General features: G+C 42.7%; 1 protein-coding gene across 5 annotated transcripts in view; it reads left to right on the top strand.

Annotated features, from left to right (window-relative positions):
• Nucleotides 1–13,286: 13,286 nt before the first annotated feature.
• The window catches only part of GRIA2 (glutamate ionotropic receptor AMPA type subunit 2), a 97,797-nt gene continuing 84,994 nt past the window's right edge, over nt 13,287–26,089 (top strand). For 4 of the 5 annotated variants that reach the window (XR_006166996.1, XM_042807629.1, XM_042807632.1 and 1 more), the window contains exons 1-2: nt 13,529–13,720; nt 14,059–14,199. Coding sequence is in view for 4 of the 5 variants with exons in the window: in XM_042807629.1 (XP_042663563.1) it covers nt 13,633–13,720; nt 14,059–14,199 (229 nt within the window). In the remaining variant the exon portion in view is untranslated. Of the gene's footprint in view, nt 13,721–14,058; nt 14,200–26,089 lie in introns of all 5 variants that reach the window. The other variant, XM_042807631.1, reaches the window with a different exon arrangement.

The following is a 26,089-nucleotide window of genomic DNA, read 5'->3' as shown; positions in this document are numbered from 1 at the left end:
TATAATATAAGAAAATGAATGGTCTTTCCCCTTATTGCCTGAGAGTATGGTTTACAGTGACGGAAACCAACCAGTAAGACAGTGTGGGTTACGAAGGGTTTCTATCCCATCAGGTAGTTGCTTAGGCCACATAACGTGCTTTGCAAGGAAGAAATATGGGGGCTGTGGGGTAGAAAGGCTAGGTTTTAGAATAACTGTTTTCCACCTGGTGAGTTCTTCAGGCTGTGGCAATGGATAACGTGGGTTTTTTCCATATATATCTGTGTATGTCTGTTTCTTTCTATGAATATCTGGAGCAGGAGTCAGCAGGTCAAGTTCTTGTACCATTGTCCCCTGCAAGAACCTTTCAACTCAGAGGAATCCTTCTCCAGAGCCGTAAATTGCAAGAAAAATCCATGCTGAAACTGCGACTGCTGCTGAGAGGAAAAGCTGTGTGTAGGCAGCCCCTGTGCTTCCACCTTCTTTTGCTGTAGCATGCATCATGATAATCAACAGCACTGTTTAGCTTTTCCATTCTGCAAAGCACTCCTTTTATCAAGACTGAGTTATTTCCTCGGCAATACGCTTCAGCTAGCCTGCCTTTCATCTCTGTACAGACAGAGCAAAGATCGTGCATCCATGGAGGCAAGCCAGTGCTGATGTTCAAGAACAGATGAATGGTAATATATGTGAGAAGACCTGGGACTCCCTTGTTTCTCCAATTTTAACGTCATCTGTGCTCTCCCATTTCAGTTATGTCCCTATAACTCAGAATATCGTGTTATTTGGATGACTTCTTACAACATTCATTGTATTTTTGAGTAAAGCATATGAAATCATTAATTTCTTGTCAAAAGCAGCATACAAAAAAAAAAAAAAAAAGTAGTTCACATGGCATATTTTTAAATGCTGATTTCCTCTATTAACCTTAAAACTTGCATTCGACCCAGAGGCAAGGGAAATACATTTCTAAGTGTTTAATAAGCCTTACACTGTCATAAGAGATTTATCAGTGTCTCAGACAGGCTTGTTCTTTCAGATTAATTTGTTTGTTTCTTTGACTCCCGAAGGCCAGCTCATTGGAAAACATTAGTTTGAAGACTGGCTATCTCAAAGGCATAATACTGACAGGAACTGACTGTAAAGACTGGCGGTTTTGACCAATACCACCCTGACATCAGTTTCTGCCTTTGACAAAGCCTATCTTGCTACCCACTCCCACTTCTGACAAATCCTGTTTAGCCTCAGCCTACTAGAGGGTGTAAAATCTCTGAAGGCTTTTTTAAATATCTGTCTGATTGTATCAGCTTCTGAGGCAGCTCTGCATCCATTCCCCTTCTGGATGTGCTTCAGGGCCAGGCTGTTACAGGAACAATCTTCTTTTTTCAAGCAAATACGAATAATAGACAGCATCCACTGTGAGCTATAATCTACTTTGTGGAATTAAACTTCAGTCTTTATCTATTAATTCTTCATATTTTCTAGTTGGTTGTTTCCTCAAGGTGAAAACTTCTTAAATAAAAAAATTTCTTAAATGAGTAAGCAAGCGTGCGTAACAGCAGAAGAGGATCGTGTTGGCCCTGCTGGTTTTCTCCGGACTTAAAGCCCTTCCCTTGCTACGGTCTCAAAGCCAAGAAGGCTTCGGAGGATCTACTGCTGCTCAGTTCATTACGGCTGCCCTACAGAAGCATGGACAAAGACAAGACCTTCTCCCCGCCTAGGACCTGCCATGTACGGCTGCGTTCAGTGCAAACTAGCCAAAGGAAAACACAGCTAGGTTTCCCAAACCCTGTGCCTTTACAATAACCTGTTCGTCGCATTCTCCACTTGATGAGTTTTCCTGCAACAGGGAGGCACTTTACTTAGAAAAATAACAACGATGATGCCATAGTGATATTCCAAGACACTGCAGTTTCATGGGAGTATTTTACACCACTGCTGTAGAATACTGAATATTATGAATTTCACCATGGGAGATTTTAAACAGAAAATGCGTATCCAAGTTGGCAGCACTTTATTATCTGTTACCCATAAGCACGGCTTTATTGCTTTATATATCATATGCTTCCGTATTGTTCCCATTTCAGGAACGGCATTTTAAAATGGGAATTTTTCTAAGTATATGAATTATTAAGGTATATTGTGGCTTACCCTATTTTTTTTTCCACAGGAATATAAGAAAGAGATAGTGTATCTTACATTACAGTGCTCTTGCAGCAAGTTTACTACTCTCTGTGAAGAAAGTCTTGATGAAATTAAATAGGTGGAAAAAAATTTCATGGAGTGTGCAAATGAAACAGCCAGGAATAAATCCATTTACGCAAGACTCATGCTGAGAGTCTGATGAGCTTTGACAATTGGAATAGATTATTTTGGCCGAAAGGAGATTCCAGCCTTAAAATCCAGGACAACGCTGAATCTCTCAACAGTTTTCATCTCTCGGCTGAAAAGCAAACTTTATAGAAAAGACCAGGTAGCCTTGTCTGTACTGACCTCATATCTGCCCCTGCCCAGCGTGCTCTGCTGTAATGTGGTCCTTCTGCCAGTTCTTGCTGCGAGAATCCAGCTGATGAAGTTATTTCCCCTCTGCCCAGGCGGTTAGAGAACCCCTGTTAGCTGCCCGGCGCCCGGTGCCCGGCCGGAGGCCTGGCTCTGTGTGCAGCCTAAGGTTGAACATCGTACCTAAGTGATGGTCTGGAGCTAAGCACGGCATCTGGTAACTAAAGCGATCCAGGCGTCCCTTCCGCGGATCTCCTGTCCGGGTCTGGAAGAGCATTTCCTCTTTTTTCTTATGCTCCTCTGCACCAAACGATAGACGATAACAAGGCTGCTTTCCGTTGCACGAAGGGCCTGCTGATTAGATTGGACGTGGCTGGGACAAAACATAATCCGTTGTGTTTCTGTATGTTGTACACTGCCTTAAGGCACGACAGTAATGCACATGAATAATAATAATAACAACTATTTCAGTCATTATTAATAAAAGATTCAGTGGTATACAGTAGTGATAGATGTATTTGTCTTCTCCTGGTCTTAACATTTCTGGAAGTAGTCTGGATCTGATTTCAAGTGCCTGATATTCACTCTCATTTACATTGGCTTTACACTGTAGTTCTTTCTGATTTACTCTCAGAGGAAGATCAAATCCACTGCATATATACATTCTTCCATTTAACATTACTTCTTTCTGATATCTATCAAAAGATTCCTAAAATAACCTCATAGTTTCTTCTTGGATCCAAATTCCACAGAAAAATCTGCAGAATAAGAAAGGAAGAAGTATCTTTTAAAACGGTAGGTTTATTAATTTATAATTTAACATACATGTGCATAAATATCCATAGTTAATATAATGGCATTCTTAGGACTAAGTCTTCATGAAAACAGCTTGTCAAGGTTTGATAACTTACCAGCATTTCCCCTTCCATTATTATTATTTTGCTTGGCAAGTATTTTCAAAGTACATCTGTATCATATCATGTATTTTTTCAGTTCCCTGTAAAATAAATCATCCCCTGCCATGGCACAGAGTGAGCTATGTGAGCCATGGGTTATTAAATCACATATTGGAGTATTTCCTTCAGTTGCAAGTTTGGAACAAGTGTTGTCACATACAGTATAATCAATAAGTACTCTTTTTAAAAGAAAAAACGTGATTAGTTGGCTTCCCATGTTTTACTAGATTGGTAATATTAGTAATGCTATGTAGTAATTAATCAGTATATTGAATTAATTGCTAGTAAATAAATTAATAAAAAGGATACTGAAAAATATGGATATGTTTCCTGGGGGTTTGTTAGCTTAATCCTTGAGGTGGGAAGCTCACATTAGGCAATACAGTCTCTCATTTATAGGACAATAATCCAACAGCAGTGTAGATATAATCACCTGGAGAATGGTTTATGTATGGCAGGTTAAAAGTGAATGGCACACATCTGTCTGACTCGTGGATTGCTCACTGCTTTCTCCAGGATGGAGTAGAAACCCAGCACTGCTCCTGTCAGAAAGCGAGGTTTTCTTTGGTGGCTGACATTCAAAAGCAAAAGGGTGGAAGCCCACGAAGGGTGGTATTTTCAATCCATTTAACTTCACTGCCATTTCATGAGATATTACTGTAATTGATTATCCACACGTATCACACAATCATTTGTCAATAACACCAAATTGTTCTTCTAATGGGGCACTGTATTGAGATGAGTTATAATTAATGAAATTATAAAATAATCAGATGATGAATGGAGGAAATTCCACTCTGAAGCATAACATTTATACTACAGCCTTTTTTTTTTTTTTTTATGTGCAGTGCAGTAATAACTGTGAAGAAGTCATGTTGCATTCTGCTATCTTGTTCAGCAGTAGTGCTCAGAGTGCTGGCGAGATTTGTGATTTTCCCTAACTGCCTCAAATAACTGAACTCTTCTCTCTGTAAAGAAAATCTGAACTATTGCTACTATTCTGGTATGAAAACATCAGTAAGAACCAGATGATTCTGGATACACGTTTGAGCCTAGAAGTTTCTGATCTCTATATTTCTTTTTTTTTTTTTTTTTTCCTGAAGGAGACCATGTATGTTTTGGGTAAGCTCATTTCATTGCCTTTGACATTTATTTGCTATAGCTGACCAACCTCTAAAATTAAGGTCCTATTTTGTTAGTACTACTAAAACCACAGGGAGCCCAACAGAATAGAGGCAAACGTTGGTAAGGGTTCTCCTCCAGAAAAATGCCTTTCACTACTCATATTTACTTCAGATACCGTCAGCAAAGACATTTTATAGTTTTAGTTATAGAAAGTGAGTTCATTAGATCACATTAACGGATTTGTTTGATTTAACAGAAAGGCATAAATGCTGTATTCACAGTAGCTACAGCTGTTACCGACAGGTTGGATACAACCAGGATTTGAGAGAGAGAATGGATCCCTGTAGGAGTGTGCCTGTCCTTGGTCCACATATTCCTAGCTGTGGCATAAACCCTTTCTCTGTCTGTAGGTTGGGGGTTTTTTGTAGCTGGTTTAGACTCAGGACAGTGATGGTTCCAAGTTCAAGGTTAGGTTGATGTTGTGTACTCTTAAGCACCATCTTTGAACCGCCCTTGAAAGCCCATCAGCTTGCCTTTTTATTTTTAAGCCCTTGATGCATTCATGTCGACCTGCAGTGAAAGGAAAACGTAAATTTAAAATTGCTCAGAAGCCAGCTACCTGCACACATCATCTCTGTGCATACGTCTTATTAGGGCAATGCAATTAGCAAGGAATAAGGTAAATCTCAGATTAAATAGCAACTACATGGACTCTAATAATGGCTAGCAGTTAATCTGTATAAGATAACTTTCCATTGTAACACACATGAAGTTTCAGCAAAGACAAGCAGCATCATTTAGGTTGTCTTTAATGCCACAAGTATTATAAGCAGGAATTTTTCTACTATAAGATCTGCTAGTAAACCCTATATTTAAAGCAATTATGCAGTTAGAAGAATGTTTGCATTTACAATGGTACAGATGTATTTCTAGTCCAAAGTATGCAAATAAGTGCTTCATAAGAATTGCTTATTTTTTTTCTTACATTTTCAGTTTGGTTTTTTTTTCCCTCCTGTAAAAGCTTGCCATTAACACCACACTATCTCAATTAATCTCTGGGAAGATATGCCGATGCAGAGGTGAAGGTAAAAATATCGCTTATCTTTGCTGTGAACTAGTTCTAGAACTGAGCCACTGAAATGGTTTTTCAGAACTAAAAATAAACTCCTGTTGAGCAGAACTCTGTACATTTCTGTAGTAACTTGAGTGAGCTGTTTCTTGACAACATCATTTTCTCAAAATAAAAATTATTGATGCCAAAGAAGTAAACAGTGAACCCAAAAGATATTTCTGTTGCTGAAAGAACGCAATGATAAGGAAGAGAGCTGATGTTTCAAATCACAACAGTCGTTTTAATCTTATATCCTATTTCTGATGGAATTTTTCAAAGAATAGTGTAAAATGTCTGCAATGGGTAATTGAACAAAACAAAACAAAGACTTTATATCTTCTGGATATTTCCTGAAGAATGGAATTATTATCTTGTCTCATGCAATTCTATACATTCCTCCAACTTAATTTATTTTGAATGTTGCTAAGTGCTTGAGCTCTGTAGTATAATTTCTGCAACAGCGCAATATGTCTCTAACTTATTTGTGTCATAAAATACATTACTTTAACAATTGCTCAAGTGTTTTTGTATGATTGATATATTTTTTCTATTATTTTTTAATGAAAAATGTAACAGGGAACATTTGACTGATCAGTGTTTAATCTCTTACTCACTATAGCTTAAATTTCCCTTTATTTTCCTAGTGACAGAAGAATCCCTGACAAAATTTTAAAAGTGATCTGAATAAAATGCACTGTAATAACACAACCATTTTAAAAATTAAATCCGTAACATAAACATCTCTCTTTTTAAAAGAAGGGTTGTGGGGTTTTTTTACTTTTTAAAATTAAAGAGAAAAAAAAAAAAAAGAATACACCTTTACGCAGCTGGCTTATAAATGAATCCGTGACCTAGTTCTCAGTTACCTGCAGGCATATAAAAACATATTGCACTGCCAGTTCAGTGTAAAGTGGTTAGGGCTGTGACCAGTGGTGTTGGTATAAATGGAAACTGATGCCCATGTACCTTCTGATACTTCCGTGCGGTTCAGAAGGGAAACGCGCCTACGGAAGAAAAATGGAGGTTTCATTTACTCCCTTAGTGACCGCAGTGAATTTTATTGTGCTTTACTGTGGAGGGAGCAGAAAAGCAGTCTGTTACCATCATGTACATCACTTCATTGACAGCCAGCCAAATTGCCTGTGCTCTACTGAGCAGTGTGGGACTGGGCACCCCAGCCCCGCGGGACGGAGGTGACACACCGCCCTTTCCCCCTCCCCGAGGCTGGCTCCTTACCAGTTTGGTCTCGGGGCCAAAAGCAGGGTTAACGCTGGCATTGTCATTGCAGCTTTCCTGCTCGTTCGAAGCGCTCTTGGCCTCAAAGCCTTGTGCAAAGGGTGTGAACGAGATCGCGCAGATGTTGCTTCAGGCAAGAAGTTAAGCAGGAGAGACTCACTTCTGCGCTGTGGAATCCTATGAGATGCTGTCTTACCTGGGTTAAGGAGTTTACCATAGAAGTTAGGGATTTGTTAGTTCTGCTGTGATGGAAAGCATCCTTGCAGAGCTTATGTGAACGCTATCCTGAATCCTGTGCGAGGTCATGACAAGTATTACAGTATTGCCTAGCAGTGCAATACCGCTGTCAGAACGTCCATTCTCTGTAGGGGCTCAGTGTTCATGAACTAAGATTATCTTGTCGGGATAAGAAAAGAAGTCAAGTTTCCGGTGCTCTTTGACCTTGTCAAGATACCAGATTTGTAACAGGTTCAAATTCAGAAAAAGATCAGCTGATTTCTCCAGGTTTCTAAGGTAGGCGGAACAGACATAGATTTTATGGATAGTTTTTATGAATGAAACATTACAACAAGAACATACCTTCTCCATGCTGAGAATAATCATTACATGGTCCATTTCCCACAGGCTGGTATTTGTCCAGTATCCTTGTTCAAAATACTGCCCCAGCACAGTCACTACAATGACAGAAAAAACTTCCTACAATATTCATAAAGTTAAGTGCAGCTATAAGGAATATTTGAGCAAGCATATACAAAGGTTTTATTATCACTGGCATATATTATCCTTGGGTTTCAATCTATCTGTAATCTGTGGATCCGCAGCTGCTCCTTGGCATGGTCACCTGGGATTCTGAAGATGTCAGGTCACCGCATGCTGCTGCAATTGCTGCGGGAGAAAACACCTAGTTTTGGGGAAATTGCTTCTGTTGTACAGAAAAAAGGCCCAAGTCACAAGTGAGTAGAAATCAGGGAATGAGTAACAACAGAAGTGTACCCCAGATATGTCAACTATAACATTCTTGTCAGCTTGTATTTGCCTTTTAACATCTTAGCATGTTGTTGTTTATGAATGCAGGGAACTGAGGTGGAGAGGTGATTTGACAAGTACCAGTGATTTGACAAGTACCAGTGATTTGACAAGTACCATACCTCAGCAGAGTACAGTCCACCGGTATATGAAATTCGATGTCTTCATCATCTCCAAAGGGCTTTTTGTTATGAATAACGAGTAATACATTTCTCACAGGTGACAGAAAAGATGCAAGGCTAAAGAGGAATTTCAGTGATTAAGAACTGACCTGAAAAATGGGTGTAGGGTTCATATTTCAAACATAGACTTCAGCATGGAAAAAGGAATAAGAACACGATGAGAATAAAAAACAACACTGGAGTCAAGGCTGGCATTGCTCATGGAACAGATGGGAGAGGTGGCAGATGAAAAGAGAGAGGATCAAGGCTGGCTGTTACAGTCTAAAGCAAAAAACCAACACATTCGAATTAGCTGTGCTCTGCAGGGGGTATGGGGATGGTAAAATCAAAATAACAGGAGAGAAAAAATGGTTGTGATGGCAATGCTTTGGAAAACCAGATGGAAATCAGGCAAGGAAGGAGAGAGGTAGCAGGTAGGCAGGAAAAAATCAGGACAGGGATAAGAAATGTATTCCTTGGGACTGAGAAAAAGCAATGGAAGTATTTTATACTGTTGGAAGAAAAGGAAAGACTCTACCAGACAAGAATCACAGGTTTAGCATACATAGCCTAATCTGAAAGTGTTCTTTTTATCTTTTTCCAGAGTCTTAATAATGTACTTTGCTATAATCTCAGTAGAAAAAAATTGAAGTAATCTATAGCAGATTTTCCACGCCCACGGAGAGATCAGCATATGCCTAAATGATTTAATCAGCAAAGTAAGTGTAACATTACTTGCAAATAGCAAGAATGCAAGTCGCTCAGATAAATATAGCAAATCCCAATTCACTATACATTTCTCACAATGGTTAGCTAAGCTAGTGACAAACTGCACTGTCACAGCGACTATACAGCAAAAGGAACTTAAAGTTGTATGACTATCACTAGTTATTTTCCATTAGTCATACCACAGGGTAGTGATGTTTCTTTATTCACCATCAGAATCACATAATAGAAGGTAGCATAAGCTGTTCCTTAGTGCATACCATCCCCGGGTATATATACTGCTAATGGGAACAGTATGTGTTTGCTAATCAGGAGAGGAAGCAGAATGAACATGGGAGATCAGGATGTACTTTTTATTTTTAAAAAGACTCTTGCGATCGAGAACGAACATATGGGACTAAACAATTTAAGAAAGGTTTGGAACTCGAAACTTCCATTTGCTTTTCCTCTTTATTTACATTTACTGGTATTTGCAAAAGTTCTGCAGGTTTTAAAAATCCGAAGACAACAATCTTTTTTGAAGTGAAGCATTTCTTGACTGGCCATAGAATCAAAGAATTCGTACACTGGTACAGCACTTTTGCACCCTGCAAACCCTGCATATTTTAAGATTTTTTTAAACTAAAAAAGGAATGGAAATTATTCTGATTATAAAACCCAAATATTGATGGCATATAAGTCCAGAAAGGACCACTATAACCATTTAGTCTGAGCTTTTGCCAAGGGCCTTTTCATAATTTAACTTTTAAACAAGTGCTTTTAGAGAAGAATCTGGTTTTAACTGAGCATTTTCCAGGGCCGAGGAATTCACTACAGCCCTCAGCGTGTGATTGCTGTGGTCAATGACACATTGCCAAAACAGCAGAAAAAAAGATAAAGTTTATTTCTAATCTGAATATGATTAAAATCAGCATTCAAATACTGGGGTTTTTTTACTGCATCCATCTCCCCAAATGCTTTATAGCATCAGAGTTGCTTTCCTGAAGCATGTACTCTGCGTCATGAAGTCATGACGGAACTATCTTTTTGGTAAGTATATGGAGTGATCCCTAAACGTTTCTGAGCACAAGGCAAAAATTTCCAGTTCTCCAGTAATTTCCAGGTCTCCTGTGCACCTGCTGAAACACATGAACATTTAGTTTAATTGCAGCCACTGTGTCAACCAGGATTGTGCCAGGATGAATCGCTGAGGAAATGTATTCCTGATCAACTCATATTTATTTCTGATTAGCACATCTGCTAGCCCTTTTCAGCTTCCTCACCAACTTCTACCTTCTGTACCGAATATTGTCTGTTAGAACCTGTGAAATCAAATACAGCCATGATCAAATCCTGCATTACTTTGCAGGAAGTAGCAAATCTCCCCTGGATTTCCATGGAATCAGGATTGGGCACTTAGCCTCTTTAGGGTTTTGACATCTTATTATTTGATATCTGGCCTTCTGTCATCTGTCATCGTTTCCATTATTATTTCACTGCTATGTTCCTTTCAACAAGTGATTGATGCTTATTATTAACAGTCCCCCTGTTGATGCTTTGTTCAGATTCTGAACTAATGCGTTTTTAGATGAGCTTTTATTGGTGACTTGGAAGAATGCATATGAGAATATAATCTTCTGTTTTTAAGATTACAGTCCTTACTTACGTCTTGCTAGATTCTTTTCCCTTTCTTGCGCAAAAAGCACTGAATGTGATTCCCAGTAATGTAGTCTGATTTTTTTATGCACGGTGCTAATGAGTATGTCTATTCTTAGTACACGGTCATAAATTACTATCACCTATAAATTTCTTTTTTTCTCCTTTGCCTGCTTGCATCTTTTAGATTAGCACAGAACTGTTATAAAAAATGGAGAGTTGAAGAAGGCCTTATTTTATTATCAGCATTTTTGCCTGTTAAATTCTGATTAAACTGTTTTCTTGCTGATTCACTAGCCCATGCCACCTTTTTGTACTTACTCACCTCAGATAGCATCTTTTATTTTTCTCTGACACACAAAAATTAGAATATGGCCACATAATTCAACATTTTTTCTCCATGCGCTGACATGATGATAAAAATCTGGAATATTACACACACACACACACACGTTGTACATGATGTGCATTAGAAAATGGACAGCTGGGGCGGGTATCGGTTCTGCCTGCCATGGCAGTTGTTATTAACTCACCACAAACGGTCTGTACAAAACCCCCAGCTGTAATTGGTAATTAACTCCTTACTCAGGTCCCTTTTATTTTACCTACCAGCTACGCTATGTTCTGTAGGTCTTTAACTCAAAAGGTGTAGCAAGGACACTGTCATGAGAGAAAGTGGGTTCAAGACCTTAATGTAGGTTGCCTGTTGTGTAGTGCCCGCTACAGTGGGATCAAACTAATTTTAGCATTATTTGCAGTTTAGTATAAACAATAAAATAACGTTCTACTAGCTAAGCAGATAAAACGTGCATCACCATGAATTATTCTCACCGTATCTGACAAAGATCTTGATGTGCATGTCGAATAGCACCGTTCCCTATGGCAGAAAAAAAAAAAAAAAAAAACAAACAAAACCAAAATAACAAAAAAGAAAACCCACCCCAGCTTAAAGGTTTAAATCCTTTCCATAACTGTAATGACAATTAGTTTAAAACGTGGGCTTCTTCTAGATTTCATTTTTATATTTTGCATCATCTTAATGCTTTTTATATTTTAGTTCATTATGCAGCTGTAATGTATACTGGCAAATAGGATTTTTTGCTTTATTATAAACTAGTAAAATCTTCAAACTGACATCTTTGCCACATTTTAACCTAATTTGATATACATAAGGAGATTCTTCACAACTGGGTGAAAAAAGTGTATGCTTATGATTTATCTGCGCTCCTGTTAAAGATTGGCCATATTACACTGAATTATTTATTAAAACTAGATGCCTGCACATCTCGTTGTCCAGGGTGCGGTGAGGACTACCTGAATGCAAGCTTTCCTCTGATACCTCGATCTCTCAATTGTCACAGTGACAGTCTTTGCTCCTTTCACAGAATTCAGCGTCAGGTTTTACCATGGAGCATATAACCCGGCTGCTGGGAGGGACCAGGCTGGGGGAGAGAGCAAGGAAGGGCTGTAGCAGCTCTGCCTCTCCACCCCAATACCGCCACGGGGTCTATAAGCTCACGATGTTAAAGCTCTCTCTCTTTTCAGGCTCATCTCGTTTTGTGGTGAGAGAGAGAGCTGATGATACAAGTCCAGACTGAAGCTAGTACAGAATTTCCTGGTGAAATGACTCAAGTGAAACTAAACTCATCATGAATGGGTAAAGGGCCTCAAACTCCCTACTTCGTATGTGTTCAGGGTATGTACTTATGTTGACATCTGAATATCTGAAGCTTCAAGACCCTTCTTTGTATCTGGAAAGGAGAATTAAGACCATTTAATAATTAAAAAACAAACTAACAAACAAAACAATAAATACAGTGTAAGATCAGTATCCTTTGCTACACAGATATTCCTCATCTTTAGTAACAAAAAATGAAAAAAAAAAAAAAAAAAAAAGAAAACCCGTATGCCAGCAAATGATCATTTAATAGCAGATTCATTGTCAGAGTCACAGCGTTTCTGCACAGCCTGTTCTTCTGTGAGATATGTGCATGTGTCCGTGTGTGTCCATGTGTCCCTGTGCGTGTGGTGCATAGCAACCTACTTTGTGCCAAACTGAAAAATGTTACGTTTAGCTTGCAGTAAATAACATGTCCAGCTAATATAGCTGGAACCCATCTTGGGGAAAAAATTCCCCTTTATACATGAAAATGAAATATCCGAGGAGCTTTAAACCATCCTGCATATGTTCTGGTTTGGGTACAGCAGTTAAAAATGTGCTTTTCAGTTATACCTGGAAGGTGGCTACATGCAAATAGCAGCCTGGTGAAGTCTAATGAAAAAAAAAAAAAAAAAAAAGAAAAATAAAAGCCTCTAAAAAAATTGAAGGTTTTGAGTTTGTGTTTTTTTTTTGTTTTTTTGTTTTTTTGTTTTTTTGCTGTTGTTTGCATTTCAGTTTTCCACCTGGGCTGTCGCCGCCCGCTGCCACCGGGAGAAGTCGGCGTGCGGTCGATCCGCGCCTCCGATTTTTTTTCCGCGCAAAGTCTCCCGGTGGCGCGGGGCTCGGCACGCCGGGTGTGTGCGCGTGTCTGTGTGTCTGTGTGTGGGTGGGTGCGTGGGTGGGTGCGTGGGTGGTTCCGCGGGCGCCGGTCCCCCCGCTCCCCGGGGCGGGGCCGCCCCCCCCGCCGCTGTCCGCGGTGCTGAAGGTTGGCGGCCGTGCCGGGGCCGCGCGCGAAGGGGCGGGGCGAGGCGGGGCGGGGCGGCAGCGCGGCGGGAGGAGTTTGGGGGGGAGGGAGGCGCGCTCCCGCCGCCCTCGCAGGCGCGCCGCCGCCGCCTCGCCGAGCGCGGGCGAGCGCGTGTGAGGGCAGGGCCGGGCGGCGGGCGCGCTCAGGCAGCGGGAGCACCGCGGCGGCGGCGGCGGCAGCGGCGGCGGCGCCGACGGCACGCGGCCACCCCCCCTACCCCCCTAATTCCCCCCCCCCTCCCGCCCAATCGCCACCCCCCCGCTTATTTCCGGAGCCGGGACGAGGAGGGGCCGGAGCGGCGGCAGCTCGCGGCGGCTGCGTGGGCAACGGCCTCTCCCCCGCGCCGGTGTTCCCGCTCCTCGCCCCCCGCCGGCCGCTCGCCCGGCGCGCAGGGGAAGCTAATTCGCCGGCTGAGCGCGCTCCGCGGAGGAAAGGGACGAGGCAGAAGGAAGGGCTGTTTCCGTGGCTTCGTGGATGCTCTGCTTTTCCTGGAAATGCAAAAGATTATGCGCGTTTCTGTCTTCCTGGCGCCCGTGTTGTGGGGGCTGATCTGGGGGGTCAATTCGAACAGCATACAGATCGGTAGGTGCCCGCGCCACGGCGGAACATCCCCCCCCCACCACCACCCCTTCCCTCTTCCACCGCCCCGCGCTCCTCCCGGCGCTCGGCCGTGCCTCGCGTGTCCCACCGCGCTCCCGTCCCGCGACCGCCGCCGGCGTCCCTCCGGCAGCCGTGCCCGAGCCGGCGGAGCCCACCACCGGCACCCCCCCCCCACACACACACACCCACACACACACCCCCGGGCGGCGGGAAGGGACGCGGCCGCGGCGCCGGTTCTGCCCGTGCCCCCCGCCTGACGCGCGCGCCCGTGTGTGTCTGTGTGTGTGTGTGTGTGTGTGTGTGTGTCTCCCTCCCTGCAGGGGGGCTGTTCCCGAGGGGCGCCGACCAGGAGTACAGCGCGTTCCGGGTAGGGATGGTTCAGTTTTCCACCTCGGAGTTCAGGCTGACTCCCCACATCGACAACCTGGAGGTGGCCAACAGCTTCGCCGTCACCAACGCCTGTGAGTAAACGGGCGCCGGCGGCCGTGGCGGCGGGGCGCCTGCGCGCGGCGACGCGGGGTGAGGGGGGGGGGGGGGGGTGGGGAAGGTGGTGTGGGGTGTGCGTGGGAGTGGGTGGGTGGGTAGCGGGGTGGGGGGGGGCGCCGCGCCGCCGCCGAGCAGGTGCGGGAGCGCCCGGTCCCGCCCCCGCGGTAACGGGGGCGCGGGGTCCCCGTGCGCCTCCCCGGCCCCCGCGGAGGTTTCACACGGTTCCCGCCGCCCCCGCGTCCCGGCGGCTCTCCCCCACGCGTTACATAAGGCTGCGGGGCCCCGCGGCGGGCTCTGCCGCGGCTGCGGAGCCAGCCCCTTCCCCGGCGTGGGCAGGGCCGGTCGAGGGTTTGCGCGGAGCGGGCGGCTGCGGGGGGCGATCAGCCATTTTACGCCGCGCCGTGCTGCGGGCTCCATCTCGCCCGGCGGGACCGTGGGAGGCCCCCGCGCCTGCCCGCCCTCGCGGCCTTCCGCGGCGGGGCTGCTCGGGCGGGCAGCCGGCGGGGGATCTGCCCGGGCTCCGCCTCCGGCGAGGCAGAGCCCGGCCCCACGCGTGCCGCGGGATGGCGGAGCACACGCGTCGCCCCGGGAAGCGGTGGGACAGGCGGGGTGCTGCAAAGAGAGGAACCCTTCCGTGGGCGGGGGGTCCCGCGGCGACGTTCGCGCCTCCACCTGCCGCTCGGTGGCCGCCCCACAAGCGAGGGGCGTGTTGGCCCCACGGAGCGGCGTGGCTGGCGGGGCGGGGGTGGGGGGACGGGGACACACGCACGCGTTGCGCGGGGGTGGTGAGAGCCGTGGGCATGAGGCACGGAGGGGTGAGGGCTCCCCCGCCTTCCCCCGCCTCAAGCGAAGCCGGGGGCCCCGCGAGCGGCGCGGCCAGGCGGGAGGAGGGAGCCCACCCTTGTCCGTGCTGCTGGCCCACCCGGACAGCCACGGCTCATCGGCTCCCCCGGGGCGATTCCCTGTCTCTCCTGGGGACCAGCCGTAAAGGACACTGAATCTAGAAGTTAGCTGTCAGTGAGAGTCTTTTCCCTCCGTTGGCAACCTTTTTTTTTTATTATTATTTATTATTTTTTTCCTTCCCTGTTTTAGCTACCCTATGGTAGGTGCGGTGGAGCTGGAGAGGGGCGTCTCGGCACAGATGCTGGGATAGGTGGTGCAAGAGCTCAACCCGAGGAGCTTTCAGTGGCATGTATGAGGCTAGGAGGGTAGAGCATACATAGCTGAAGTCAAAAAAGGTCAGAGCGCGTAACCGGCCACAGTAAAGCTGCTGTGATAATCTTTGCAAGCTGCTTGGGGAGTTCCTGCTTTTTTAGGTAATGAGGTTTTGCAGCAACCAGAACTACGTGTGGTTAGTATTTGCAGTATGTGTTACTGGGACCGTTGCTGAAGTAAGGGGTTGTGTAGCGGTCTAGGTGTCATTCTGCAAAAACGTGACTGGTCTCTCTGTGTATTTGAATTCTGTGAAGTCAATGAAATCCTAAAAATAATTTGTGTGAAACACCAGAATTCAATTATTTTTTTTTTCCTAGTAGTACTAAATACAAGTATAGCCACCTAGTCTTTGCAAAAGCAAAGCATACATATTTTTCTCCAACCCCATAAAGTTTTTTTATCAGTGTTTGTGTGCACACATCAGCCTTGTTCTTGAACTCAGCTATCTTCCTTGGAGAACTCTTACGATACTCAGATGACACGTGTAGGCTGTAGACTGCAGTGATGGACTTTGAGACTCACAGCATGTTTTGGGTTTCCCTTTGTCTGAACCTTGTCCAAGGCTTCTGTTTTCAAGCAGTTTGAAGAGCACCAAATTAAGATGTGAACACCTATTTGCTTTTTTGTCACCTCAATCACCGCTGATGGTTTAGTCAAGTTATCTTGCCAACTGGATTTAATTGAGTAGTGAAGCATATGCTAAAAATACGTGTAGTATCTCCTAGATTACTTTCCAAGAAAGGTTTGATTGGAGAAAAAGGAATTCTGAAGACAAATACTTGTAATATAAGAAGCAAAATTTAGCAGTTGGTTGCAGAGCACCGCTTGCAGAAATGGTTAAGGAGGATCCATTTTTTTTTTTTGTCCTCTTTATTTCAAATAAGAATGAGTATACTGAAAAATCTGCAAGTTGTTTTTTTTGTTGTTGTTGGTCGGTTGCTTGCTTTTTTCCCCCTAGAATAGTGTACAGAGGCTCTGTGTCCAAAACCAGCACTATCAACAGTTAAACGATGCAAGTGTAAAAGAAGGTCACAGAAATGTAGGATAATGTGAAGCTGAAAATGCTTCAGTGTTTACCCAGGCATTTCACTCCAGCAAGGTGATTTTCCTTCACAGAAACGTAGTGGCAGGCTTGTACCGTAATAGAAGTAATGACCTTTTTCTGCCCTAGGAATAACAAATTTTCTAAAATCGACAACCAAATTATTTCAGCTTTTGATTTAATCAACCCCAAACCAGCCCTCTCTCGGGCTGCAGACACTGGGGACGGTGGTGCGGGAGCGGCAGTGGGCGGCAGGGTGGGGCGGGGCAGGGCGGGGCGGGGCGGGGCAGGGTGGCGCTGGCCCCAGCAGGTGGCATCCGGCAGCCCCTCGGGCTCTGCTGCAGGAGCGCCTCCCTCTCCCTCCCTCCTTCTCCCTCTCCCTCCCTCCCTCCTTCTCCCTCTCCCTCCCTCCCTCCTTCTCCCTCTCCCTCCCTCCCTCCCTCCTTCTCCCTCTCCCTCCCTCCCTCCCTCCTTCTCCCTCTCCCTCCCTCCCTCCCTCCTTCTCCCTCTCCCTCCCTCCCTCCTTCTCCCTCTCCCTCCCTCCCTCCTTCTCCCTCTCCCTCCCTCCCTCCCTCCTTCTCCCTCTCCCTCCCTCCCTCCCTCCTTCTCCCTCTCCCTCCCTCCCTCCTTCTCCCTCTCCCTCCCTCCCTCCTTCTCCCTCTCCCTCCCTCCCTCCTTCTCCCTCTCCCTCCCTCCCTCCTTCTCCCTCTCCCTCCCTCCCTCCTTCTCCCTCTCCCTCCCTCCCTCCTTCTCCCTCTCCCTCCTTCTCCCTCTCCCTCTCCCTCTCCCTCCTTCTCCCTCTCCCTCTCCCTCCCTCCCTCCTTCTCCCTCTCCCTCCCTCCCTCCTTCTCCCTCTCCCTCCCTCCCTCCTTCTCCCTCTCCCTCCCTCCCTCCTTCTCCCTCTCCCTCCCTCCCTCCTTCTCCCTCTCCCTCCCTCCCTCCTTCTCCCTCTCCCTCCCTCCCTCCTTCTCCCTCTCCCTCCCTCCTTCTCCCTCTCCCTCCCTCCCTCCTTCTCCCTCCCTCCCTCCTTCTCCCTCCCTCCCTCCTTCTCCCTCCCTCCCTCCTTCTCCCTCCCTCCCTCCTTCTCCCTCCCTCCTTCTCCCCCTCCCTCCCTCCTTCTCCCCCTCCCTCCCTCCTTCTCCCCCTCCCTCCCTCCTTCTCCCCCTCCCTCCCTCCTTCTCCCCCTCCCTCCCTCCTTCTCCCCCTCCCTCCCTCCTTCTCCCCCTCCCTCCCTCCTTCTCCCCCTCCCTCCCTCCTTCTCCCCCTCCCTCCCTCCTTCTCCCCCTCCCTCCCTCCTTCTCCCCCTCCCTCCCTCCTTCTCCCCCTCCCTCCCTCCTTCTCCCCCTCCCTCCCTCCTTCTCCCCCTCCCTCCCTCCTTCTCCCCCTCCCTCCCTCCTTCTCCCCCTCCCTCCCTCCTTCTCCCTCTCCCTCCCGGTGACACTCAGTGACACGGTCCCATCCGCTCTAACAAACGCACAAAAACCCCGCTGCAAAACTATCGGAAGGAATCTTCAAACTCTCTGTCGACACTTGCTCAGAGGCCGTTGACAGAGCGAATAGTTTTTAGATGAACGAATTGTATTGCTGGTACTACTTTTAAGTGTAAGTTCCTAAACGTCCAGAAAAGACAAGGTGGTGGTCGTGTACCCCTGAGGCATGTTTGAAACAGTAAGACTACTCAGTCATTTAAAGGTGACCAGAAGATATGTGTAACAGAGGAGGAACGGGTGCTCTGTGAGTAGGTAGCCTTAACTCAATATATCCCCAACGAACAGTCACTTTAAGTTGTTGGACTGTTGGGAGTCTTGCCAAAGCTGTGTTGACGAGTCATCAGGAGTAGCTGTTGGAATCTAATTGCTGTTTGACACCTCACAAGTCAGCGTCACTAGACTTAATAGCTTTGATTGGGAGATGGTACAGTCTTTCTTCAGGCTGCTGGCAGAAGTTTTCACTGCTGTGACTGCTGTTACATCCTTCGAGAAATGGGCTAGGCTTAGCTGTCTTTGAGAATTCTTGGTGATTGAGAGGGTTACAGTCTAGGTGGTAAAGGCAGATGTTAACAAAGTGGTCCACTCTAACAGAACCTCTTTGGCTTTTAGCAGCTACAGCAAAGGTACAGGACTGCAGGTAACTCACAGGGTGGAATTGGAAGGTGTCCAAACTACTGGACGTTATTGTCAAGCTTTAGCACAGTGTAATTGAGTTTAGTCTAATGGGAGAACCGCTGACCGTCAGTGACATCAGATTTTAAAAAATGTCAATTCTGTCAAAACAAGAAAAGAAACTGGTGAAGATGAAATCATTTCCTCTTAAACCACCAACCCAAACAGGAATAGTTGTATTATGCACTGATACATTTTTTTCCACTGAAAGGATATTGGAGTCACCTAAAGAGATGTTTCCTATGGAGTACTATAAAACCTCCATAACTGTAACAAGTTTTTCATATAGTAGTTTCAGCACAGAGGTAATATATGCACGATCTTGGGTGTTTAATCCTGCTGGCTCAAGAGCCAGTGTTGAGCTTTTCTGTTTTAAATCAAGTCTTACAGCTCTGCAGGGATCACTGCACCATGACATTATGACAAGGGGATGCTGATTCATGCATAAACCTTAGATCCTTTCATTATATCTTCAACCAGCAGCATTGAAAACCCATGAATATCTAGCATATTGCAACTTGGGAGTCATGGCAAAGGTTTTCCCAGCCATTTTGGAAGATAATGCTATAGATTGCATTCTTAAAGAAATAGTATTCAGCATACTGCTGGCAAAATGATTCAAGATTAAGCAAAAAAATTATATCCTGTAGTGGTAAAGATGGGAGACATTTAGATGTGTTTATTTGAACTAAATTACTGTGGACCAAGCCTAAATATATTTCACAATAAATTATTAGAACTGATTTTAAAGGAAAGGAGGAATTTATTAAGTACTTATATTTTTCATTTGTAATCCTAATCCTTCTCATTTCCTTTTAACTATAAAACATTTCTCAGGCTCAGTGAGCAGATGTGAAATAGGTTCTGTACACCCTTGTAATTAAAATGGACAAGATCAGATGGGTTTCTGTAGTAAAATGATACAATAAATCCAGGATGTAGCCTACAATAGAAACTCTTGTGCTTCTGCTGCTCTCAAAGAATTTCTCCCCTCGAAATTGAGCTCTGTAGCAAACTTTAAACATTCTTCTGTTCCTGAGAGTTACTCGTAAAGAAACCTGGGGTATTTGTTGTGTGACAGTGCTGTCCCTGCTGTGCATCTTTGCTCCTGGCTCACAGAACATTTTCACACAGCCACGATCCAGAATGTAGGCAGATACAAATATGGCAGTTTTTGCTTGGCTACTTAACTTTTCAGGTTCTTATTATGTGATTATTGCATTAATTTTGTCCATATATCTGAAATAAAAATTTACTATGCCATTTTGAATGTAGTATGGATATATATTTTACTCTGTAAACCCTGAAGTGAGATACATTTAATAGCAGTTTGGGAGTAGCATATCAGTCAAGCCTTAAATATACCAAACAAGCTCTTAAATCAACCAATATTATCAATCAATCCCTTCAATGTAGCAATATGTTTATATATGCTTGTATTTATATTTAATATATAAAAATGTAATAACTTTTTTGTGTTTATGATAATGAAAGCTTTAATTTACACTGACTTTGGTAGCACTACTGGCTGCACATAACTGAGGATATACTTAACACCTTGTGTACATAAGATTTACTGTACTATCTCGTGTGTTACCCTAAACCAAGGGCCACTGCACTAAGCAATACTTTTACTGATGATTTCATTAGTTCTTTTATCAAGCTTCTCACGATTAAAGTATTTTTGAGAATTAAGGCATGTTTAACAGATAAATAATTCTTTTTGAACAGTTAATTTCTCTGAAAATATGAAATAACTAGCAACATGTTACTAGTTTGATAATGCATTGAACAGGTAAAGACTATTCTGTTACAATTATATAGAAAATAAAGATAATCAGCATAATTAATTTGTCAGGCATCTTCTGTGAAGGCATGATTAAATTGTAAAAAAATACTTGCTCAAGGAAAATATAATTTTAAGTTAATAATTCTCTAATATGTGCTGGTGGGGCTAATTTTTAGGAAACTAAAAAGAGGAAACAACTTACAGGAAACATAGGCATGTATATATGTATGTGTTTATACATACACGTGTAAGTATAAGTTATATGCATATGTACTTATATAGCAAACAATAATTTAATTTGAATGTCACATAAATAAGAAGCAGGACATGGGTTAAACCCTCCAATCCATTTTCTGAAGAGGATTATCTCAGAGCTCTTACTAGTAAGCTGATTTATCACTTTAAGTCAGTGTTCTCACCCCTGTGAATTGGGTGTATGAATTACTGATTTTTTCATATTGAAGGTTCATGCCCGTATTCTGGAACCAATGTCACTGCAACTGAAGCCGGGGAATATTAGGTCAGAGTGGAAATAACACTGAAAAGATACCTGAATAGGTAAAAAAATCAGTTGTATATATCTACCTCTCTTTATCTGTGAATGGGCTTCTCATATGACAGTTAACTGAAACTTTTAATTTCTGAAATGAACAAGACTTTTCCATTACTTTTTAACTGATCGTTGCATTTATCAGAACATGAATACAGTGTCATCTGCTTTTAGAAGACTGGACAAGGGATTAATTCCTTTTGCCCTGTAGATTTATGGGGTAGAAGTCTGCATGTTGTTACACAGAATATGTAGGTTTGTGGAGCATCATTATTTATTTTGTCTCGAAACTTTAATGTTTCTCTTTAATAAGTTCATAAAAATTGAATCTGCATTGACTACAATTACATATTAGATGCAACCCAGTTAAAACTGCGGAAGGGCTTTGATTTAAATGAATAAGTCCTTCCAATAATGAATTCTGTATGGTTAAAAATAAGGAGTGAATAAAAGCATCAGACAAACATAGTGAATGTATATTGTAAAACAGATGAAGAGTAAGGAGTAAAAGCAGGTTTTAAGTAGCCACCTGTTGAACAAATCCATATTGGACCTTATAAAATCAATAACTGTGCTTAAAATACTGCTATTGTATTTCTTTGCATGTAGTTACAGAGTGGTATAGATGTCATTTGAAATACTATTTATTTTATCTATCTGTATCTAGGCCCACCATAGGACATTTTTTACTTTCTAATGCAACACTGCTGTGCCCCCTTGTTTTAACAATTATTCTGTAACAGATCTTTGATTATTTCTTTTTTTATTTTTCATTGTTTTAAGAAAGGTTCTCAAATCGTGCAGTTTGTGGAGATTACCTTTTTCCTCCTGAAGTTCCCATCTGAGGAATTAACACAGAGGATTAACATTTCTGCCCTGAATCTGATCTGTGTACAAATACTTAGTGCATTTACCTATGGCTAGTTGCTTTATGAGAGTGTGAAAGATAATTTTACAAGAAAAAAGATACACATTATGATTCTGCAGTGAGGTGTGGTTCAGCTCCAGCCACTGCCATCTCCCACCACTTGCTCCCAAAGCTGACTCAGAGAAATTAATAGGATATTTTTGAGGGCTGAAATGTTACGTGCAGTTCAACTGAAGGTGATGAAATCAAGCACAAGAAATGTCTTATTTCAATTCTAATCTACTATTTTATTTGATATCAGAGGACAGATATTCAGGTCTGTATACATAAATCAGTGTGTGATTGCTTTGTATGCTTGGGGTGCTGGGTCTGGAACTGAATCACTTCAGCTAGTCTATGAATGACTTACTGGGCTTTATTGCACATGAAGATGGTATCTTCATTACTTAACTACAGAAGGTAAACGTGCTTGCATTTTACTGTTTTTTTTTTTTTTTTTTTAAAAAAAGACTATTTTGCTATTGGTGTTTTAAAATGGACATATTTTTTTCCAAATGATTCTTCCAATGAGCAAGAGTAGGACAAAATTCTGTAAAATGTTTGTATTGGCCCTGACTCATAAAGGCATACTGATACAACTGGTAGAGGAATTTCAGAGCTCAATAAGGGACAGCGGCTGATTACGTGAAATGTTCAAAGTAGATATATGAACACGTGCTTGCTATGCTATCACACCTATTCAGTTTAATCTCAGTCTCGGGTGGTTAATACTGCACTGATCTGATGCTGCAACTTTTCAGGCTGCTGTGGTTAAGGCTGTCATACCACTGTAATTTATTCTCAGTATAAATGTGTTTAAAAGTTTAAAAACATGACTTGGAGTGGAAAATATGCCTCTGCTTATTGCAAATGCTGTTTACTGATTTTCTTTCACACACTTTGGAAATTGAAAACAACAGATTCTTTCTAAGCACTTGGTATGATTGATAATTTAAACCGCAATCTGTTAGGTAATGTGGAGATTTTTGCATCATCTATATAGAGAAGACTGCTTTCAGAGCTCATGTCAGCAACAGGGCTAGAGAGCTCAACAGAACTGTTTTGCAACTGCTTTGCAGCCTGGAGAAAGGATTTGTTGTATTTTATTGGTTTTTCTGCATTTTATGAATGTACCTGGTAGTTGTAGGACTCTGGTCTATATCCATAAAATGAAAAAGCTCATGTAGTTTACTGTAGCATGTACTGTGGATCTAAAATATTTGAATGTGTTGCATTCCCTTGTATATGTGTAAACTATCTCAGAATGTCTGCAAATGTATGCTAATGAAATAGACCGTATAGCTCTGAGCAAGTCAGAGTAATTTGTTCAATAATCTCATAAATCTTTGAAATTGAGGACATTGAGGGTTAGCTTGCTCAAAATGTTCCTCTATGATACTAGCTATGTGTTGGTTTTTGACAAAATGTCTTCCAGGCCAAAATGCTGTGGGTTTTTTTTTTGTTTTGTTTTGTTTTTTTTTTTTCTTCCCCCCTTTGTTTTTTCCTCATATTAATGTAGCAAATTCCATAACACTTTAGTAGTGCAGTCTCAGAGGGGGTTCTTCATATATATGTGGGATCCTGCAAGCAGCAAAACTTTCCTGTGTGATTGTACCTTGTGCAGACATACTGACATCAGGGAGTTTATTCCACATGTAATATTTGAAAAACAGGGTAAATAATTTGCATGGCTAGTGCATGCCGAACTCATACTTACATAAGGTACAGCAGACTTACAGTAGAAGCAGGACTGATCCACACTGGAATTGCAGTGAGTGGTTAGAAGAATCATCCAGGATTTAACAGAGTTTTCATTTCATATCATGTCCATGTCAGGCAGGGGACTTGAATTTAACCCTTTTGTCTTTCACTTCCCAGTTAAATGCCCTTACTGCTTTTTGTTTGGACTTTAACTTCCTCCTCTGTCTGTCATTATTCTTCATTTTTCCTGCCTTGATTAATTTTTTTTGAGAAAAAAATCTCAGCAATCATAATTTTATCCTGATGCAGGAAGGGGGAAAAGTAACTTTTAGGTTTTGGAAGCAGGAAGACATTTTCTTGCCCTTTGTTGTTATTATGATAAAGCATAGAGCAAAGAAAGCAAAGACAATGTTAGCAAAATTCAGTTATATTAATTTAAATAATTTCTCAATTAACAACTATTAATTGGCCAGATTTATACATGGCTTTAAACTTTTGAAGCCATTTTAAATGAACACCTGGAAGCATAATAGTATAATCTTATTGTATTTAAGGACTAGGTGGATTTGAGGGATCAGGAAACAGATGAGAATATGAGTCACTATACATTATAAATTGCAGTGTAAGTGTGGTTTTAATTTTACTCACAGCCTTACATCTGCCCCATTTTAAGGTGCCTTCATTTGGTGAGAGCAGATCATGCTGAAATTCTGAAAAGCCATGACTGAAAAGTCATTCAGTCATTTTACTGACTAATCCGATTAGTTCAGGTATTCAGCAACTTGATCCCATGGTCTGGGACTCCAGAGTAATAAGGCCAGGATGGTTTTGCTCAGTCACATAAATGGTCAAGCTTCCACTGATGGTAGTAGGAACAAAAACAGATCCAAAATTCACATTGGTTTTTTTGCTGTTTGAGTGTGGAAGACTGATTTAATTTTTTCTATATGAGAAGAGGCAGGGCTTAAACAGTTCCTAAAAAGTGCTGAAGGGTTTGAGTATCTATTTGACCTACAGAGTATTTTTGCAGACTTTATGGTGCACGCTCATGTATGAACCCAGTTGTTTGTTTTTTTTTTTTTTTGTTTTTTTTTTTTTTTTTTTATTTGGCTGGGTGGCTTTTAAGTATTGCACATATTTCTTAAGTGCTTTGTCAGGATTCAGTATGGAAACATTAGAAAAATTATTAGACTGTTTCAATTAAGTATAAATATGTAAATAGAACTGTTAGCCAAAAAAAGGAAAGGTTTGGTCTATGCTTGTGTAGGTGAAGAGGAAAAACATAATGCTTGCTTCCTTCCTTTGTTTGCATTGGATCATTGGTGTTATTATTTGGTAAAATCTTTACATAAACTTGAAATTTTCATTTTTTTCTTAACTCCTTTTTGACTTGTAGGAAAATGCCTTTTGGCTTGACTTTATAGAACTTGGTAGTGTACTTTTACTATAGGAGTAAGCAAACATCTTTGAGCTGCAAATACTACATTTTTAGCAAGTAGAGCACTTGAGCTTAAGTTTCTTTGAGCTTATCCCTTCTATTTTGATAAGATAAAGTGAGAATATATTATTCAGTGTCTCCATTTGTGGATGCACTTTAAATTCACTTGCAATTAATACACCTGAAGACCCAAGTTTGTGATACTCATGCTATCCTGTGTTACCTAAAGGTGCAGCTCCAGTAGCACATCTGGTAGCACATCTGGTAGCCCATGGGGATACCTCTGATACTCCAGTGTCTAAAATAGTGCTGGCTACATATCCTTAGTAACCTGAATATTTTTCTGAGTTTCATGAGAAAAGAGCATGTCTGTAAACACTCAAACAACTTTTAGGAACTCTGGCAGTTTTGTAGACTGTTAAATACTGTTGCAATTATTTGGTGTTTGTAGTGGAAAGCATGGATCATATTGAATCATGACTTAGTCATTCCAAGTAAATACATACTTTGAAGGATACTGTCAGTCTATTCCAACATAGAATCATTTAGGTCAGAAAAGACCTTTAAGATTATTGAGTCCAACTGTTAACCTAGCACTGCTGTGTCCAGCACCAAGCCATGTCTCCAAGCACCAAATCTACATGTCTTTTAGATATCTCCAGGGATGGTGACTCAACCACTTCCCTGGGCAGCTTGTTCCACTGTTTGACAACCCTTTTGGTGAAGAAATGTTTTCTGATATCCAGTCTAAACCTCCTCCGGTGCAACTTGAGGCCATTTCCTCTCATCCTGTAGCTTGTTACTTGGGAGAAGAGACCACCACCCACCTCACTACAACCTCCTTTAAGGCAGCTGTAGAGGGTGATAAGGTCTCTCCAGACTAAATAACCCCAGTTCCCTCAGCTGCTCCTCATAAGACTTGTACTCAAGACCCTTCACCAGCTTCACTGCTGTTGTCTGGAAATGCTGCAGCACCTCAATGTTGAACATGTTGAAGAGCCTCCAGTATTACTACGTTTAGCTTTGTCCTTTTGGAGATGCAAAAAATGGTTCATTTCAGG

Source organism: Tyto alba, unplaced genomic scaffold (genome assembly GCF_018691265.1).
Source record: "Tyto alba isolate M040663 unplaced genomic scaffold, T.alba_DEE_v4.0 Super-Scaffold_6, whole genome shotgun sequence".
Lineage (NCBI taxonomy): Eukaryota > Metazoa > Chordata > Aves > Strigiformes > Tytonidae > Tyto > Tyto alba.
Note: the sequence above shows the minus strand (reverse complement) of the source record. Positions and strands in the feature narration are given on the sequence as shown.